A 21,366-nucleotide genomic window follows, 5' to 3' on the forward strand; every position below is an offset into this window, starting at 1 on the left:
GGACCACTGGGGGGGGGGAGTGAAGGAACACGGGGGTGGGGAGGTAAGGACCACTGAGGGAGGAGGAGGGGAAGTCAGGACATATGGGGGGGGGAGGGGGCGGCAAAAAATGTTTTGCCTACGGCGGCAAATATCCTTGCACCGGCCCTGCACACACTGCATTCACACACTGCATTCATGCACACACACACACTGCATTCATGCACACACACACTGCACTCATACACACACTGCACTCATACACACACGCTGCACTCATACACACACACATACGCACACACTGCATTCATTATACACACACTGTAAATAAATATTCAATTAATATATTTTTTTTAGGATCTAATTTTATTTAGAAATTTACCAGTAGCTGCTGCATTTCCCACCCTAGTCTTATACTCGAGTCAATAAGTTTTCCCAGTTTTTTGGGATAAAATTAGGGGCCTCGGCTTATATTCGGGTCGGCTTATACTCGAGTATATACGGTAGTTTGTATTCTGAAAAGAACCTTACAGTCCTATAAGGCTTTGCCCCATTCAGTACAGGACCATTGGGGCTTTTATGAATTACCCTGCCAAACTTTGCAAATAATTCACAGATATTCTTGATATGTAGCAAACAGTATCCCCTGAGTATCCTAGTATATTTTGATATCTAATCTGTATCGTTAGATAACAGATTCTGTTTACTAGTGAAGCTAGATCACACGTCATGAAATATACATTTTTGACAAATCTGTGAAGTAGTCTTTTCAGGCTAAGTTGGAAAATTTTGGTAAGCTGGTACAGTGTCAAGACCCTCTGGTTATCAAGTTTCTTCAGTATATTGCTTTGTGTGTATATAAAAATTACCCCTCTCTGTCTCATTAGAGATATCTTTGACAGAAGTTTAAGAAAGCAAGGTGAATGGTTAGTGTAGGACCCATCTAAGAGGTTTGCTTTGATGTGGCAGGTGGGCATTTCCCTCTAATGACCATTGGAGTAACTAAATAACCTTCATTTGTTGAAATATACATAGGGAGTTGGGAAAGAGCACAGGTAATTTTTTTTCTTTGGTTTTTACTGTATGTATTGGGGCTGATGTGTACTATGGTCGTTGCTGCCGCCCAAGAGTAGGGGGAGTTTGAGTGCAGGACTTGTTTTTTTTTTTTTTATTCACTTTTGTATCACACAGCTATGTTACAATACTGCCGCCCATCCCATGTATTCCCTATTACGGGTTAATAAGCATGTAGGTATGTATATAAAAAATACCCTTTTATGTCTCATTAAAGATATATTTGCCAGAAGCTCAAGGAAACAAGGTGAAAGGTTAGTGTAGGACCCACCTGAGAGATTTGCCTTGACGTAGCAGGTGGGCATTTCCCTCTAATGGCCATTGGAGTAACTAAATAACCTACACTTGTTTAAATATACATAGGGAGTTTGGAAAGAGCACAGGTAACTTTTTTTCTTTGATAAGGATGCTTGTCTGGATTTCATTATAACAAACAATGTTGATCTTTTGACCAACATTTAAGTAGGGGAGCATTTGGGAAGTAGTGATCACAATATCGTAATTTTTTAAAATAAACTCAAAAAAGCAAAAGCACATGGGGTATACTAAAACATCTAATTTAAAAAAAGCCAATTTCAATAAAATTAGGGCAGCTCTACCACGTATCGACTGGCATAAACTCCTTAGTGAAAAAAACACTGAGGATAAATGGAAACTATTCAAACAAATATTAGAAAGGTACATTTAAAATAAATAAAAAAGAAACAAATTGAAACCAATGTGGCTAAGTAGAGAAGTAAAACAAGAGATTAAAAATAAGAAAAGGGCATTCAAAGCTTTTAAATCGGACAAATCAGAGGCATCCTATATAAGAAGCCAATAATGCTTGCAAAAAGGCAATTAAAGTGGCAAAACTAGAAAATGAGAAATTGATAGCCAAAGAAGGCAAAACTAACCCCAATTTAAAAAAAAAAAAAAAAAAAAAATGAAAGTGTAGGTACACTGGAAACAGAGATGGGTCTCTTATCTAATGAAGATCAGGAAAAGGGAGAAATTTTAAATAACTATTTTTCTTCAGTATATATTAATGAGGATCCTATGGCAAGAGATATTTAAATGATTGCTGCAAAAAACTTGCAGATAACTTGTGATTGGATGACTCGAGACAAGGTGCTACAGCAGTTAAAGAAAATTAATGTAAATAAAGCTCTGAGGGCCTGACGGTATTCACCCAAGAGTACTTAAGGAGCTAAGGAGCTAAGTGGGGAAATAAGTGAACCTCTGTATTTCATTTTTCAAGATTCTTTTGTTTCAGGTATTGTACCGGAGGATTGGAGGAAGGCAGATGTTGTTCCTATATTTAAAAAGGGTTCAAAATCCTTGCCCTGAACTTATAGACATGTGAGCTTAACTTCTGTGACTGGGAAAATATTTGAAGGGCTGTTAATATAAGGGCTGAAGGGCTGATAATATTCAGGAATTCATTGGGAAGAACTTCGTTATTAGCAATAATCAGCATGGTTTTATGAAACATAGGTCATGTCAAACTAACCTAATTGCATTCTACAAAGAAGTAAGTAGAAGAATAGATCAGGGTGTTGCAGTGGATGTGATCTACTTGGATTTTGCCAATGCATTTGATACGGTTCCTCACAATAGGTTAGTCTTCAAACTAAAATAAATTGGTCTAGATGAATATTCTTGTTCTTGGGTAGAACATTGGCTTAAAGATAGAGTACAACGAGTTGTCATTAATGGTAAATGTTCAGGCTGGACAAAAGTGGTAAGTGGTGTCCTTCAGGGTTCTGTTTTGGGACAGCTTCTATTTAACATATTTATAAATGATCTTGAAATATGCATTGAAAGCCATGTATCAGTGTTTGCAGATGACACAAAACTTTGTAAAGTAATAAAATGTGAGAAGGATATTGCTTTGCCGCAGAGGTATTTGGATAGATTGGGGGACTGGGCACTAAAATGGCAGATGAGATTTAACGTAGAGAAATGCAAAGCTATGCACTTCAGGGTTAAGAATGTACAAGCAACTTGCACACTAAATGGTAGTAAACTAGGGATAACCACACACACAAGAAGGACTTGGGAATTGTTATAGACAACAAATTAGGCAGCAATATGTGAATCTGCAGTTGCTAGGGCCAGTAAGGTTTTGTCATGGATAAATAGGGGCATAAATTCTCGGGATTAAAATATAATTGTGCCTCTTTATAAATCGCTGGTAAGACCACACCTTGCATATGCTGTGAAATTTTGGGCACCTGTTCTAAAGAAAGATATCATGGCACTAGAAAAAGTGCAGAGACAAGCTACAAAATTGATAAAAGGAATGGATCATTTTAGTTACGAAGAAAGGTTAAAAAATGTAAATCTCTTTAGTTTGTAAAAACGGCGCCTGAGAGGGGATATGATAACATTATACAAATAATAGGGACCAGTACAAACCTTTATCTGGAAATCTATTCATAAACAGGTCTATACAAAGGACACAAGGTCACACATTTAAGCTCGAAGAAAGGAGATTTCATCTAAGGCAAAGTAAAGTTTTTTTTTACAGTAAGAGCAATAAGGATATGGAATTCTCTGCCTGAAGAGGTGGTATTATCAGAGTACATACAGATGTTTAAACTGCAATTGGATAAATACTTGCAAAAACATAACATAGAGGGATATAATTTCTAATTAGTGGGGTAATAGCTGCTTGATCCAAGGAGACATCTGACTGCTATTTTGGGGTCAAGAAGAATTTTCTACGGTGGCCTCAATCCTTTGCTATATTGAATGTGGTGGTTCAACCACACAAATGAACGCACAAAATAGACAGATAATAGCAACCAGATTTCAAAGTAAAGAGTCAATTTTCTTTATTCTCCCATGTATGGGTATTACAATCCATTCACCAACATGCGGCATGCAAATGAATAAAGTGACAAATAACAGCAGTTTATTTGTTTCCTTTTTTGCTAAAGTACAAGGGTACAAAACACGTAAATTGTTTTTACACGCCTTGACACATAAGAGATGGTGTATCAGCAAAAGAGGGACCTACACAATATTAAACAGGTGGTTTTAATGTTATGGCTGTTCAGTGTATATTATGTGATGTCACATTTTTGCCTGACAAATATCAGTTTAAAACTAAGCATGTGAATTGAAATCCAAGGAGCACTGATGTATTTTTTTGAAAACGGTCTACTAAAATAGCATAATATTATCAAATTCTTACCATGTTTTCCTCTGAAACAGAATTAATGCTTGCCACTTCAAGAGTTACTGCAACCTCAACAGGTAATCCTAAAAAAAAATAATAATAAAAAATGAACAGATATGTGTTGCTGTTGGTCACAAGCACTATGGCCAAAATTTACCACAGTGTTACATTTTAAAAAGTGATGCAACACTGCAAATGAAGTGGTGTTTTCAATGAAATTACCTGGTGGTTCAACTTGTTTCCATTGCCCTACTTAGATAAATCTCCCACAATATTACAAATGTGCAAATAAGTAACAAGTGCATTATGTAGTATGTTGCTATATAATATTAAATTATAAAATTACTTTAGTGAATGTTTTTTTTTCCCACATAAAATATTACCAACATAGATATTATTAGGCATTCTACATATTTTTCTTATTTATTTTTTTGCAGACAACATTAAAAAACATGTTAAAAATCTGGCTTTTTCTTTTTCAAATCTACATTTTATTCCATTGTTCTAAGCCCCGTTTCTAAACAAAACAATTAGTATAAGATTCTAGGTGAATAGAATGAGATATATGCTACTTAGACAAATTGCAGGGTGAACATCATTAAAAACTGTTTATATTGTTAATGTTTCAGGGATAGACCCTTCCTTCATTTGTCTGAGGAACAGTGTTTGGGTAAGCTTGTAGCAATGTTGTATTGCTAGATTAACGTTTGCTTGCGTGAACTTGAATTTTCAGGCACAAGAAGTGTCTTTATCAACATTTGCAGTTACTATGAATTTTTTGATAGTGTTGAAATATGTTGTAAAGTTGGATTTAGAATGATATAAAATGAGCAGTTTAGGCACTATAACCACTACACTACACAGTAATGGTTATGGTCCCTTAAAGCTAAGAGTCAAACTGTTAAGATTGGCGAAGCAACAATTCAAATGATTCTTTATTAAAAAACCTTTTTAGTATTTGGTGTTTTTATAGTCATAGGAAAATGAAATACATTTTTTGTTGAATTCTATGGTTTTACATATAAGGATCTTGTGGTGAATCAGACTGTGCACTGCTCAGAGAAATGCAACAACAAACAACAAGAGTTACCTCTAAGAGTCTACAGGCCTCAGTCAACATAGTAAATGTTAAAGTTCATGACAGTACACTTAGAAAAAGACTGAACAAGTATGGTTTGTGTGGCAGGGCTTCCAGTATCCAGAAAGCATATTCTCTCTAAAAAGAACAAGACAGCAAAGTTGCATCTGAACAAACCACAAGACATCTGGAACAATGTCAAATGAGACCAAAGTGGAGATGTGCTCATAAAGCACATCACCTCGTTTAGCGAAAAACCAAATACAGCATATCAGCACAGACACCTCATACCACACGTCAAGCTTGTGGAGGGGTGATGATTTGGGATTGTTTTCAGCCCCAGGATCAGGGAACCTTGCAGTCATTGACTGAAACATGAACACCTCTGTAAAGAGTGGCCATAATTTCTCCACAACAATGTGAGAGACTGATAAAGTCATACAGAAAACATCTACGTCACGTTATTGCTGCTAGAGGTGGCTCTACAAGCTATTGAATCATAAGGTGTACTTAGTTTTTCACACATGGTTTCTCCATTTTGGCATTATTTTCGTTCAATGTTAAATAAATCATGACACAGTGTAAAATGGCATGTGTTGTTGTTCATCTGAGGTCGTATTTACCTAATTGCAAGACCTGCTAAGAAACAGATGATTGTAATTATGTCCTGGTATGTAAAACCATAGAAATCAAAGAGGGTATATGTTTTTTTCCCCATGACTGTAAACTGATCAGCCACAACTTTAAAACCACTGCACTGACAGGTGAATTGAATATACAATGGCATCTGTCAAGGTGGTATATATCAGGCAGCAAGTAAATAGTCATTTCTTGAACAGGGCTGATACAAGGATTTTTGGCTACACAGGCAAAGATGTAACATGTAAACCCTTATACACTGTAATTTTCCCTTTGGAATATATTTTTTTCTTGTATGCATTCTTTTGTGGGTATAATGTATCCATTAATTATTCACTATAATGGTTAATCCATACAGATCAAGCTTGGAATTCTTTTTATAATCTTTATATATACTCATTCAGCTAAATCAAACTTGTAGCTCTACAATCCCCTTCTATCACTTTAAGAGCAAGCCACCCCTTAGACGACAGGTCCCTGTCTGTTTAAATCCACTGCAGCAGTTCACTTTCATCCCATCACTTTCACTCTTAGTCATAGACATGGTCGGGGGTACTACAAGACACAAATGAGGACTAGTTTAATAGTATTAGCGGTAAAATATTCCTCCATTCATTGTTTTAAAATTTCACTTCTATGGGAATCCTGCACGGCACAATTATCACACAATATTTGTTTACACTACAGCCTAGCAACCATGCTGTATGCTATCACGTACCGCACGCACGAGTGGGTGATCACGTGTCCCGCCTGTGCACTTCCGGGTTCGGAGGGACGGCACTACACACACCTGATTTGGTAAGTGTTATCACTAATCTTGCATATAAACATGTTTTTTGCACTGAGTTTGTGACCTTGAAAAAGACCCTGAGGGGTCGAAACGTTGGGACAACTTTACAATATTGAGTGAATAAATTACACGTTTGGAAAGTCCTGTGAGTGCACCTCTTTCACCTATGTTTATATAATACGCTAGAAGCATGAGGCCTTTTGGCAACATGGCAACATTTCATTCTTTGTGTGTTATTAGTTTAAGCAGACTGTGATTGTCTATTGTTGTGACTTAGATGATGATCAGATCACATTTCATGACCAATTTGTGCAGAAATCCATATCATTCCAAAGGGTTCACATACTTTTTCTTGCAACTGTAAATGCTAACTTTGGCTAGTGTTTGTGACTAAGTGGCTACTAAAAAAGACTGAACATACCCCATATTGAATACCCTGGGTTGTCTACTTTAAAAAAAAATATGTACAAGTGGGGTGTGATTTAGAGATTTATGACAGATAATAGTGTTACAATGCCACTATTGATACATTTAAAAAATATATATATATTGAAACAGCAATTTCCTACTTGTACTTATAGCCATATAACTTGCAAAAAAAAGCAAAAAAGCACAAAAACACTGGGTGTTTTTAAACTCTGCACAAAATGTTTAATCTATTTAGCAGTTTTTTTCATTAGCTTTTGCAGATAAGTAAAAGATTTTTTCAAGTAAAAGTCCAAAAACGTGTTTTTTTTTATTTTTCACCATATTTTATTATTTTTTTTAACGTATAATATATGACATGATACAAATAATGGTATGTAAAGAAAGCCCTTATTGTCCTGAAAAAAAACAATATATAACTTGTATGGGAACAGTAAATGAGAGAGCGGAAAATTACAGCTAAACTCAAACACCACAAAAGTGTTAAAACCGCTCTGCTCCTTAATGTACAACATCGCAAAACAGGCCAGTCCTATGGGTTAAATATCCCTTTACTGTATCTTATACCACATTTCCCTCTTTGTGTTTCTTACACAACTTGTGGGTGCCATTGTTCTCTTTCCCCAGCCCCTCTGAGTGTCTCTGAGTCCCCTACTCAAGCCCCTCTGTGTGTGTCATTGTCCCCTTTCCCGGCCCCTCTGTGTGTTTCTGTGTGTGCACTGCATTCTGTATGTTGTATAAATTGATCCCAGCATTAAACTTATAATGTATTCACAATAGAGGATCTTCTGTATTCTCACTGAGAGCAACGAACAGCTTATATGTCCGACTGAGCAGAGAATACAGAAGATGCTCTAACTTGGTCCACTCAGCCACACTACAAAAGGGAGGTGAGCAGACAACTGGGGAGTAGAGAGAAATAGATGCACAGAAGGGCCTTGAGAAGGAGACAATGACACAGGAGACAATAACATACAGAGGGGTCTAATGCCATATATTGAGTGTTGGGGGCTTGCTGGGGGAGTATGGGATGCACTGAAGCCAGCATGTTAACGTTAACACAGGGTATTGCCATACTTAAGGGAAGAGACCCTAAGCAGGGTCAATCACTCCACATTCAAATGCAGCCAAATCCCATATACAATCACACTCAACCAGCCACACACATACACACAATCACACTCTGTCAATTCCACACATATAGCACACTCGGACAAAAAACACAATCATACTCAGCCAAACCCCACACAATCACACTCATCCAACACCCAGGCGGAGCAGGATGAGGAGGAGCAGGATGAGGTGATAAGGTCATTCTTTGATTCTTGCCTTGTGATTCCTAGTTACACTCCTGCTTTGAGAATTTTCCAGTTCAGCTGTGTTTACCTTTAATTTGAAATCTAATTTTGAATTCTCATATTAGTGAATGATAACATTTTGATGGCAGCAGGCCATATATATGTATATCACTATTCATATGTAATTATACTGTGATGACACATTGAAGGGCAAAAGAAGGGCAGAATCAAATTCCAGTGGTCACATCTAGCACCCCACTAACTTATAAAATAAAATACCAGCCTACACTGCATACAGTAAGAGAAAAAAAAGTATTTGACCCCCTGCTGATTTTGACCATTTGCCCACTGACAAAGAAATAATCAGTCTATAATTTTAATGGTAGGTGTATTTTTTTTTTCAAAATACTTTTTATTATTTACATACAAAATAGACATTTAACTTGGTTACATAAAACATAGTATTTAGAATTCGATCAGAATCATAAAAAAAGTAATGACACAACATACAAATACAAATATAACAACATTCATGCCTAGTGAAGAGCAAGGGGAGTTCTATAGATTGGTCTTAGAATTCCAGGGCCTCATTAGAATCTTGTACTAGTTTTCCGCCATTTAAGCTTTGGGTGTGACCTGGACTTTCTGTCACACAGGAACAACCATAATAACTTTATAGCTTCATAGACAATCTTTAGCTTTCAGGTCTTTGCCGTATATCTTGTCCAGCTGGGATTCCATTCCCAGTTGGAACTTAACCTGAGATAGGAGTTTGTCTATAGAAAAGTGTAGTGGGTTTTTCCAATTCCTGGCTATTATTATCTTTGCAGCTATCATAAAATGAATATAAATAGTCGAGTCCTTCTGAGATAAGGAATCGATATTTAAGTGTAAAATAGTATTTTCTGGAAGTTTAGGAATAGGCTTAGAAATCAGTTTATCAAGAGTAACAAAGCTTAACACATATTAACACAAAGCGATAAAACATTCCCACCAAATGTGTATGAAGGAGCCCAACGATTGCTTACATCTCCAACATAATGGTGAGGTCGAGCTATACATATTAGCTAGTCTTGTAGGGACAAGGTACCATCTATTTATTACTTTATACAATGTTTCCAGTAGATTCAAACAGTGATTAATTTTATCTGTTCTAGGTATAACTGCACACCAATTTTTATTTTTAAGTCTTTCTCCCATTTTTGCAAAGAAATAATAACAGGAGGTGCATCCAGTTTTAAAATAGCATCCATTGTTGTAGCGTATACTCTATTTACGGTCTTATTATTTAATATTAAACATATCAACTTAGCCCCGACTTGAGGATTATGCTCAATCTTTTGGTTTAAGAAGTTTTTTAGTCTCAAGTAAGTAAATAGTTCCTTATAAGTTAATCGAAATACCTGCTTCAGTTGTGGGAATGGTTTGATTTTATCGTCTACAAACAACTGATCAGTCTGGACAATACCACTATGAATCTCTGTTATGTAGTATGGTATTGATTCAATTTTGAGAGTTAAGGGGATTTTGGTATCTATATTACACTTCCTTTTTATTATCTTCCAAATTTCTAGTATTGAATCTATACATATATTAGATTTTCTTATAAATCGGACCTTAGGATCAGTAGAACTACACCATAGTAAGGAACTTAGATCTTGGACTTGGCATACCTTACTTTCTAGGATATACCACCCCTCGTTCTTAACACTTTCCAGCTGCGTTTGATAGACATGGAAGAACTCGTTTGCCAGATATATGTTATTAATGCTCGGAAAACCCAAACCTCCTTCTTTAATTTTTTGTGCCAGGAGGGTTTTATTTATTCTGGGTCTCTTGTTTTTCCAAATAAAATTTGTGACCGAATTTTATATCGAGCCGTGGTCTAGGTGTTCTTATGGGAAGCATTCGAAAAATATATGCCCACTTAGGGAAGATGTATGCCTTTATTAAATTCATTCTGCCCCACCAAGATATTTTTTTTTTCCATTTATTCAGAGCTTTGGACATATCCCTAAAGTTACTAAAAAATTAATCTGCATTAATTCTGAGGGATTACTTGTCAAAAAAACAAACCTAGGTATGGGATACTATTTTTAGCCCATTTAAAGTTATAGGAATCTTGTAGTTGGGTCCTTCTGGCAGTATCTAAATTAATATATAATATGATTGTTTTATCTTCATTTAATTTATAGTTAGAGATTTTGCTGTAGTCCTTTACTACCTCCATAAAAGCTTTAATGGATTTAGTAGGGTCGGTAAGGGTCAAAATTAGATAGTCAGCGTACAGCCTCAGTTTCAACTCTCTATGTTTAATAATTATACCTCGTATGTGTTGGTTAGATCTTATTTTATTAGCCAAAATTTCCATAGTAATTATGTAAAGGATAGGGGACAGTGGGTAGCACTGTCTTGTCCATAATGCAAATTGAACCAGTCAGCGCAGATGTTAGTGCCCACTGTCCTCGCCGAAGGACTGGCATATAGAGTCATTATGGCTCGATAGATCCATCCCTGGAATCCAAATTGTTTCAGGGTTTTGCTCATAAATACCCAATCCACTCTATCAAACACTTTCTCAGTGTCCACCGTTACTATAGAGAGGGTTTTTTCTGTTCTATTAGCCAAGTCTATGATGTCAATAATACATCTGGTGTTATCAGAGGAGATTCTGTCTGGTACAAAACCTATTTGATCGGGGTCTATTATATCAGGTAGTGTGGTTTTCATCTTATTTGCTATTATTGCAGCAAAAATCTTAACATCTGTGTTTATGAAGGAAATAGATCTATAGATTTCCACCTTACTTGGGTCTTTATTCTGCTTCCATGTTGGTGTTGTTATATTTGCTCTTAGCATTTCTTTAGGGAATTGACCTGTTTCTACTATGTTGTTAAATAGATCTGCTAGCTGTTTTTTGAGAAGATCACCAAAAGCTTTATAAAATATATTTGAAAATCCACCAGGGCCCGGAGTTTTATTATTCTCCAATTTTTTTAATAACTTCCTCCACCTCTTGTGTCGTTATCCGAGCATTAAGGAGTGTTCTTTGAGAGTCTGATATTGTTGAAAGGTCAATAGACTCCAGATATTTGTCTATATCTTTTTCTTTTGTTGAAAGGGAATATAAGTCGCTATAATATGTATAAAAACATTTCCCAATAGACGTGGGAGAAATATGGGTCTGATTATTCATCTTTATTTTTGTTATTCTGCTTGAGACCCTTTTATCTCTAAGCTTCTTGGTTAGAAGTTTGTCTGCTCTATTCCCTGTACTATATTCTTTCAACCTACGTTTTCCCAAAATTTTAGCATTCTTTTCTATATTAATTTGATTAATTTGATCTTTGATCCTCTTAATCGCTTCTGAGTTATTTCTAGAGGGATTCGTCTTGTTCTTTTTCACTTTTTCAGCTAAATTATTATAAAGAGGGATTAAGTCCAGACTTTTGTTCTTATTAGAGTGCGCTCCTAAGCTTATTAGATTCTCTCTCATGGTAGCTTTAAAGGAACACCAATTGTTAGGGTAGGAGGTTTCGTTGGGCATATTAATTTCAAAATAGCATACAATCTGGGATCTAAGAGAATCTAGAATTGTTTTGTTACGGAGTAAGTAGTATTTTAGTCTCCATTTAGTTTTGTTTATAGTATTCCCCTGGTCTTTCATAGTCCAGATGTTAATGCTATTGTCCGACCAGGTATTGTCCCTGATTTCGATCTTCTCTACCTTTTCTTAAGCTGTTGCGTTGCCCCACACCATGTCAATAGTATGAATAGTGTACTCTAGAGAAGAAAGTATAGTCCTGTCTCTCCGGGTAGGAGGATCTCCATAGGTCAAAAAAATCTAATTCATTCAATAATTTGCTAAGAGATTTAGCCATTTTTACTACATTTTTTACTACATGTTTACTACTCAAGAACCCTGCCCAGGGGATAGGCCTTCATCATTTCTTCTCTTCCTTTATTCTCTCTGATACCCTTTATATTTCTTGTTAAGAGAGAGAACAGAAGAGAGAGAGAGGAGAAATGAGAGAAAAAAAAAACTGATTTATGTAAATACTTTGTCCCTTGATATTCTGTTTACTATGGTACTCTACCGATGTACTCCCCTGTATGTATTGGGTGCCGAACCAGCTTGGGGCGAGCTAATCTAGTGCTGTCTTTTTAAATAATATTGTGTTTAAAAACACTTGTGAAAATCCTTCATTAGTGCCTATATAACCTTATTAATGTACTTATTTTTTCTAGTGCTTATTCCATGGGAAACGCTAAATATATATATATATATATATATATATATATATATATATATATATATATATTAGCTATATGTTTTACTTTATTAGTGCATTATATTAATGGAATCCTTTAAACCATTGTTGTACTTATAAAATACTATGAAATTCCTACCTTCTTGTAAGCTTTCTATCGTGAATTAGTCTTTTTTAATACCTCTGTGTTACTTTTATATTTGGAATCCTTAATTATATGTGATCATATATTCCATCCCCCCCTTTTTTTCCTTCCTTCCTCTCCTTTTCACTTACTCTTTCTGTTATCTGTAAATAGTGTTATAGTGTTCAAATAGCCATGTGAATTTCTGATATTTATATCTTTCCCTTTTTCTCTTCCATTTTTCTCTTTTCTTTCCCCTTTCCTATTTTTATTAAAGGGACACTACAGGCACCCAGACCACTTCTGCTCATTGGAGTGGTCTGGGTGCCAACTCCCACTACCCTTAACCCTGCAAGTGTAATTATTGCAGTTTTTTTTTTTTTAAACTCCAATAATTACCTTGCAGGGTTAAGTCCTCCCCTAGTGGCTGTCTATTAGACAGCCACTAGAGGGAACTTCCTGCTTCATAGCACAGGTTTTCTGTGCTAGAGCGTTGCTGGACGTCCTCACGCTGTGTGAGGACCTCCAGTGTCGCTCTATTCCCCATAGGGAAGCATTGAAATTAATTTTCAATGCTTTCCTATGGGGTGCGCTAATGCGCATGCGCGGCATTGCCGCGCATGCGCATTAGGTCTCCTTGGCCGGCGAGATCAGTCTCGCCCACCGGCCGACGTAAGCAGAAGGAGGAGCGGTGGGGGAGGAGGAAGCAGCGAGGTGGGACCTGTCGCTGCCTCAGGTAAGTGACTGAAGGGGTTTTCACCCCTTCAGCAACTGGGGATTGGGGGGTGGGAGGGAGAAGGACCCTTCAGTGCCAGGAAAACGGATCATTTTCCTGGCACTGGAGTTTCCCTTTAACTATATTATTAAAAAAAAAAAGAGAGAGAGAATTTTTCCACTTGGCAACATTTTACCACTTAGAAAGAAGAGAGAAAAGAAAAAAAAAAGGAGTCCTCCCTTAAGCCAGACACTTTTCCAGACCTCTTCATGAATTGTCTGTAGGTGTTCCGGTTATATTTGATTTATCCATCCAACTCTTCAGGGCTTCTTTAGAAGCAAAATGAACCATTCTTCCATTCCAAGACACTCTTAACCCCTTAAGGACCAAACTTCTGGAATAAAAGGGAATCATGACGTGTCACACACGTCATGTGTCCTTAAGGGGTTAAAGATAAAGGGAAACCCCGTCTATAGCTTATGTCCTTCCATCTCAAGATAGGTAGCAAGTCTTGAAAGCTTTTGCACCACATTCTTGTTGAGTATGATAGATCTTGGAATATAGACAGATTCTTGAATTTTTCTTCCAGTATAGGGTTGTTTCTCATCGCTGCCATCACTCTCTCTTTTGTTGTCTGCGATCCATTAAATAGTCGTGTGGAGCTCCATCCAAAATTAGAAATTTCCTCTGGAATATGTCGAATTCTGATGTTTGCTCTTCTAGATCTGTCTTCAATGTTGCAAACTTTAGCATCCAGTGCTCCTATTTTGTTTTTCAATTCAGTTAACCCTTCTTGGCAAAGCTTATATTTGTTGTCTAATTTCATAAGGTTGTCCTCCAGGGTAGCTAGTTAACCTTGTATCATTTTGAATTATTGTTTTAATTCTTTTGTGTTTGCGGCCATGTCTTCACCTAGTACTCTGGAAAATTTCTCCAGGTTTTTAGTAAGAATGTCTTTGGTCATGGGAATGGCCGTTTGTACCACTTTAATTAAGCTGTAATTTATTTCTGGGTTTTCATCTGTGTTTTCTTGGGTAATTTGTGTCTTATGGTGGGATGTAGAAAAGTATACTGATAATCTTTTATCTGATGGTAAGTTTTTTCTATCTTTTTTCCCCCAGCCTTCCTGGGCTTTTTTAGATGCCATAGCTGTTTTCCTCTTCTTTTTCTCTACTCTCTCCTCCTCACTCTTCCTCCCCTCTGTATTCCTCAGTACTCCTCTCTGTTTTTTTTCTCTTTTTACTTTTTTCCCAATTGGGAATCAAGACAAAGGGATCAGGAATCAACCAGGGATTAAGGAAGAAGGGGGAGAGAGGCAAGGAGGCACCACAGTGCCAAAAACAAAATAGCGAGAAACACTGCTCAGGAACAAAATCACTCCTTGTTCACCTTGTTCACAAACTCACGTCTTGTTTTATGTTGTATATAATATACAATTGTAGGAATTGCCCAAGTGATTATATCCTTGTCTGCCCCTTTAAGAGATTGTTCAGTATGTTGCTCTCTGGGCTCTCTCTTTGTCCTCGCCTCGCCTCTCCACTTTCACCTTCCCCTCTCTCTTCCCTACCTCTCTCTCAGCTCTTTATTCCCTTTAACTCTCCAGCCCCCCCTTACCCCTGTTTCAGTTTTCCTTTATTATATGCTCCTTCTCTTTCCAATTGTACCTTTACCGCTGTGCGGTTAGTTGAACCCTCAGTCCCGACAGTGTCCCTCCGTATCCTTGGCACCAGAGACTTCCTACTTGCTGTGTTGTAGCGGGTAGGTAAACTGGGGCGTCCAGGGGGAGAGAGAGGGATCCGCTTCTGCTGTGATTATTTTCAGCGTGGCGTGGCTTGGCGTGTTTTAGAGGGTAGGTGAGCTGGGGGATACCAGAAGAGAGGAAGCAATCCACTTCCACTATGGCTGCTGCATCTTCGGCCGCTCCCCTCACACAGGAGTTCCGACCCCGCCTATCAGAGTCAACGTCTTACGTCATACGCTCCACCAATGGTAGGTGTATTTTAACAGTGAGAGACAAAATAAAAAAAATCCTGAAAAATGCATGTCAAAAAAGTTATAAATTGATTTGCATGTCAATGAGTGAAATAAGTATTTGACCTCCTTGGTGGCAAAACCCTTGTTTGCAATCACAGAGGTCAGACGTTTCTTGTAGTTGGCCACCAGATTTGCACACATCTTAGGAGGGATATTGTCCCACTCCTCTTTGCAGATCCTCTCCAAGTCATTAAGGTTTTGAGGCTGATGTTTGGCAACTCGAACCTTCAGCTCCCTCCACAGATTTTCAATGGGATTAAGGTCTGGAGACTGGCTAAGCCACTCCAGGACCTTAATGTGCTTCTTCTTGAGTCACTTGTTTGTTGCCTTGGCTGTGTGTTTTGGGTCATTGTCATGCTGGAAAACCCATCCACGACCCATTTTCAATGCTCTGGCGGAGGGAAAGAGGTTCTCACCCAAGATTTGACGGTACATGGCCCCGCCCATCATCCCTTTGATGAAACACCCCCAAAGTATAATGTTTCCACCTCCATGTTTAATGGTGGGGATGGTCATAGTCAGCATTCCTCCTCCTCTAAACACGACGAGTTAATGCCAAAGAGCTTGATTTTGGTCTCATCTGACCACAACACTTTCACCCATTTCTCCTATGAATCATTTCGATGTTCATTGGCAAACTTCAGACCAGCCTGTACATGTGTTATGAAGACAATACACTAGACACGTGCAAATTATTTTGGAATGTCTGAATTTCCAATCAACAGAAAATGAAAAGAACATGAATGGATCCATAACGAGTCAAAATGAATAATTTCAGATCCATTAATTCTGGTAAGGATAGAACATTAGAAAGTTATGTACTAAACAGCTAAAAGATCAAAATTAGGAAAAGAGCTTTTCAGCAGTTTAGCAGATGAATCCGTAAATTGGTACTTTGTAACTTTGTGACTGCTACCTTCATTCATGCCCCATAACAATTAATAACCAATTAATAACCATCCAAATGTTAATAATTAAAATTTTCGTCCAAATTTCACTTAGTCCGATTTGATATTTTCCAAATTTCGGAGGAACCAAAGTTTGAAGATGAACAAATTGAAGCAAAATGAAACTAAACAAGTGTTTCCCCTGTGTACATCTCTGTCAAAAACTGTGTCACTTCTATTCTCCACTGGCCACTCTTCTCCTTACCACTGCATTTCATCATTATCTATAGAAAGGTCTTTCCATGCTTCTATTTCCTCTTATTTCACCAAGGATTCCTATAGCTCCCATACATAGTGGCAATTTAGCCACATCGGGAGAGCAGAAGAAACTGAAGCCATACCATGCTCTATAGATGCTACTGATGCTACCACTAGATTGCCAGGGAGAGATAGACAGGTTGATTATGCTGATCCCAAAAAAATAAAAAAAATAATCACTGCCCTAGATGGGAGAATAATTTAGTCATCAACAGGTCAACAAACTGAGGACAAGTTGTTATACATATATATTACTACCATCCCTATTGGAATAAAGGAATGAGAAAAGAGCAAAGCACTAATGATACCCCATATATCAGATTATAAACCCAGTGGATGTGATGATGGATGCAAACTAGATATAGCTGTTAGTCACATCTAGGAATGGGATCAATACGCAACAATATATTTGGTATTTGCATTCCATAGTATTGTTTAAGTGTGCTGTGGTTGTGTTACATAATAACATAGTTGGAGGAAACCATACTACATAGTTTAAAAAAAACAGGGAATCACTTTAATGGTATGCTGGATGAAGAAATATATAGAATAAAACGTCACTTTTAATCTGGTAGCTAAAAGACCCTTAAATATAAGGGCTAGATATATATCAATGACACACTGACACACAAACACTAAATAAAGAAAAATGAATAAAATCAAGATAATGTAAATTGTAGTCTCCAGAAACTGTCCTATGCCAAGATTTCACAATAGGATCTGCAGTTTAATACTGACAGGGAAAACTGGAGTGCAAATATGGTAAAGGTTTTCAAATATAACCTGAGTGGACAAAAAAGAACCACTAAAAACAGGGCTGTAATATGATAATTAAATAGTTGACCACGTTATCTAAATATTTTATGTGTGAAGCACACGTTGTTCCAAGCAAGGAAATACTTTTAGCCAGGAGCCCCATCCACAAATTTATGACTCTTCTATCAATCTGCTAAAATGGCAACCAATTATAAGATTTCGGCAAAATAGCCTAAATCACTGATGGTTTCGTGTCCCCATAGACTGCCAAATGATTGCTAGCATTGTCAGCCAGGGAGTTTATGTACATCTCTAAGGGTAACTGTGTAACAGATACATCTAATAAATTCAAAACAATAGTATTGAAATAGTTGTAGCAAAAAACACTTATGGATACAACAGTAGCTAGCTGCTGAAAATATACGTTACAGGCAATCAGTTTTGGTATAGAGTGTGCTAAAATACAACCTCAAATTTTGGTGTGGATAATAGCAGGCTGGTTTGCATTTACTTAAATACTGGTAAGAAATCTTAGAGTGCTCTCACTAGATCTTTAATACCCCATCACGATTGCCCGGTTACAGTATACAGTATGCTGGTATATAGCCTTAAGGTGCTTAACATAAATTAGCTACTTATGTTGTACTGGAGAACATAACTGGTGGAGGTGGAGGTCATTTAGTTGCTCCAATGGCCATATCTTTGCCAGAAGCTCAAGGAGGCAGGCTGAAGGGTCAGTGTTAGGACCCGCTTAGGGGGGTCTGCCTTGACGTTGGCAGGCGGGCATTCCCTCCAATGGCCATTGGAGCAACTAAATGACCTCCATTTGTCTAAATATACATAGGGATTAAGGAGAGAGCGCAGGTAACTTTTTCTTTTCTTTGGTTTTTACTATATATTGGGGCTGATGTGTACTGTGGTCCTTGCTGCCGGCCCATTAGTGATGGGAGTGAGCGCAGGACTTCTCTTTTTCTATTTGTATTTACTTTTATCACACAGCCTGGTTACAATGCTGCCGCCCATCCCATGTGTTCCTTAATAAGGGTTAATACGTATATAGGGGTGTATATATATATAATACCCCTCTCTGTCTCATTAGAGATATCTTTGCCAGAAGCTCAAGGAAGCAGAATGAAGGGTCAGTGTTAGGACCCGCTTAGGGGGGTCTGCCTTGACGTTGGCAGGTGGGCATTCCCTCCAATGGCCATTGGAGCAACTAAATGACCTCCATTTGTCTAAATATACATAGGGATTAAGGAGAGAGTGCAGGTAACTTTTTCTTTTCTTTGGTTTTTACAATGTTATTTATTTACATGATTGAGGAACTGGAGTTTGTTGTTATACATACTAGTACCTCTCTTGCTTTTTTATATGGTACATTCAACAGTCCATTTTCTGGGATGCTCGCATCTTGAGGAAAATAATATATTCAAGATGATCTACCCATATGGTTTATTACAGAACTGGGCTAGAATAGGCAGGGAGGAAAGAAAGACAAGAACAACCTCTAGCAGTGAATGAAGGGAGTAAAATTGAACTCTTCAGTCAGACCCCTAGGGGTCAATGTTCGAAAAGTATCCACCTTGATTTTTGTTTCAGTAGTTTGAGATTAAAGTTTCCCTTTCTGGAATTAAGGGCAATTTGTTCAATGGCCTGAAATTTTAAGTGTGAGGCATCGCTATTGTGATTTTTCCTAATGTGGTTCGCCACTGGTGTACATAAATTGGTGTTCGTAACTGTATTTACATGCTGCAATATATGTCTTCTAAACTGTTGTTATGTCTTTCCCACATACTGGATGCCACAACTGGAGGTTATAACGTAAATTATCTTTGTAGACGAGCAGTTGACAAATTGTTTTATACAGAATTGTTGTTTAGTTTGAGTACACTCCACAGTTTTAGAAGGTTTCACATAGTCGCAGGTTTTACAGTGGCCGCATTTGTACGTGCCTTTGGTCGTAGCTAGCCATGTTTTTGCTGGTGGTTCTGGTTCTAAATGGTTATGTACCAGAATTTCTTTGAGATTTGTGGGCCTTCGCACTGTAATACTTGGCCATTGTGTTAAATGGTTTGCTAGATCATTGTTGTGCCGGATTAGCCACTGTTTATTGTGTTCTCCTAAAGATGTGTATATACCTTTAAGAACCAAGTATGTGTATGCTGTATAGGTTCCATGCGAACAATAGCGTTTGTATGCTGGCGGCATGAAAAACCGCCAGCATTCCTACAATAGTTTCACGAACAGTGAATTTCAACACTGTTCGTGAAACGAACAAACTACCGAAGGGAGACCACACACAGGAGGTCGGGTGGCTCCAATTAAGGATTGCAACATTGTTGCAATTGGTAATTAGAGGGATTCAGTGTGGCTGCCGTTCGGCTACCGACCATGCGGCGGTCCGCCATCTTGGATCCTTTGTTAGCCCAGCGGTATTTTGGCGTCGAGCGCCTGGAACTAAAATCGGTTACTCGACGGCACGAATACCGCTGGACTTCCAAGCCGTTCGGGAGCCCCGGTCCTTCAGGAAAGTGGTTCCCTAAAGTCAATCGGTAGTTTGAAGGTAACTTGAATGTAATACTTGTTTCGTGCGGCGTTCGGTTTTTTATGCTGGGATCTGAGCGGTACTTCCACGAAATGTGCGCTGAGACCCCAGCTATCTACCGAACGTCCATTCGTTTATATAAGGGGAATATTGTAAAAGTTATGGGTTTTAGTGTAAAATGCCGGTTCTGCTGCACGGAGGGATAATCCACTTAACTGTATATTTTAGTGGGAGTATCCCTCTCGTCCAGCAGTGCCTGATGGGAGAAATGTGCAGAATGCCCCTGTTATGTCAGTATGGAAAGTTACCCAGCGGAGATACTGTGGATTATACTACCTCTCCGCTACAATTGTCATGTCTTAAAATGGGCCAGTGGTCCATGTAAATTCTTTTAATAGGGTCCCATAGCTGGTCAAAGGACCCTATACAGCATATAGGTTGTTTTGTCAATTCCGGTTTGGTGGTTCGTAAGGCAGTTGTTCTTTCTATTGTGGACGCCCGCTGAAATGCCTTTTTTAATACTCTATTAGGGTAGCCTTGAGATTTGAACCGTTTTTGCAATTCTCTTGCTTCTCTATAGAATGACTCATCATTAGAGCAATTTCACCTTGCTCTTAAGTATTGACCGTACGGAATATCTACTTTTTGATTGTACGGATGGTGGCTCTCCCAGTGGAGTAAACTATTGTTAGAGGTTTTTCCGAAATAGTTCAGTATGTACTTTGCCATCCAAAGTTAGATTGATCCTCAAGTCCAAGAATTCAATTTGCTGATCATCAATGACATACGTCAATTTCAGTCCTATGTGGTTGTCATTTAAGATATTTACAAAGTCCTCAAAGGTGTTCACCGGACCTATCCAAAACAGCAGGACGCCATCAATGTATCTATGCCAGTGTAATACATATTGTCCATAAGTACCAGTACCACCTATATCAACTGGTAAAATGATGCCTCCGGTTCCCCTCTGAAGAGCTTATGAGCAAAACGCATGTAAGGGTGATGAGGGCTTTAACAATTGACCACCAATCTATCCAGACTGGACAGCAGCATGCTCCGCCACATCGCTACGCTATATTGATAACTTTCCAATTCTCTGACTTGCCGAGCATTTTTGCATTTGCACTGGCTGCAACATACTTTTATACTTACCCTTTGCTGATTTTATTTCCTCTCCACTATATATCTAAAATGTGGGGGACGGGTTTTTCTGTTAGTTACTAGTCAGGGAAAGAGACTTTATAAGGGGTGCCCTCGAAGGCACAG

At 37.9% G+C, this 21,366-nt stretch overlaps 1 protein-coding gene across 1 annotated transcript in view; it reads right to left on the reverse strand.

The window, feature by feature from the left end:
* Positions 1–21,366, reverse strand: part of GABRP (gamma-aminobutyric acid type A receptor subunit pi) — a 52,371-nt gene that overhangs the window by 22,368 nt on the left and 8,637 nt on the right. Inside the window, exon 3 of the mRNA XM_063446193.1 lies at positions 4,235–4,302. Coding sequence (XP_063302263.1) covers positions 4,235–4,302 — 68 coding nt within the window. The remainder of the gene's footprint in view (positions 1–4,234; positions 4,303–21,366) is intronic.

This window comes from Pelobates fuscus, chromosome 3 (assembly GCF_036172605.1).
Source record: "Pelobates fuscus isolate aPelFus1 chromosome 3, aPelFus1.pri, whole genome shotgun sequence".
Taxonomy (NCBI): Eukaryota; Metazoa; Chordata; class Amphibia; order Anura; family Pelobatidae; genus Pelobates; species Pelobates fuscus.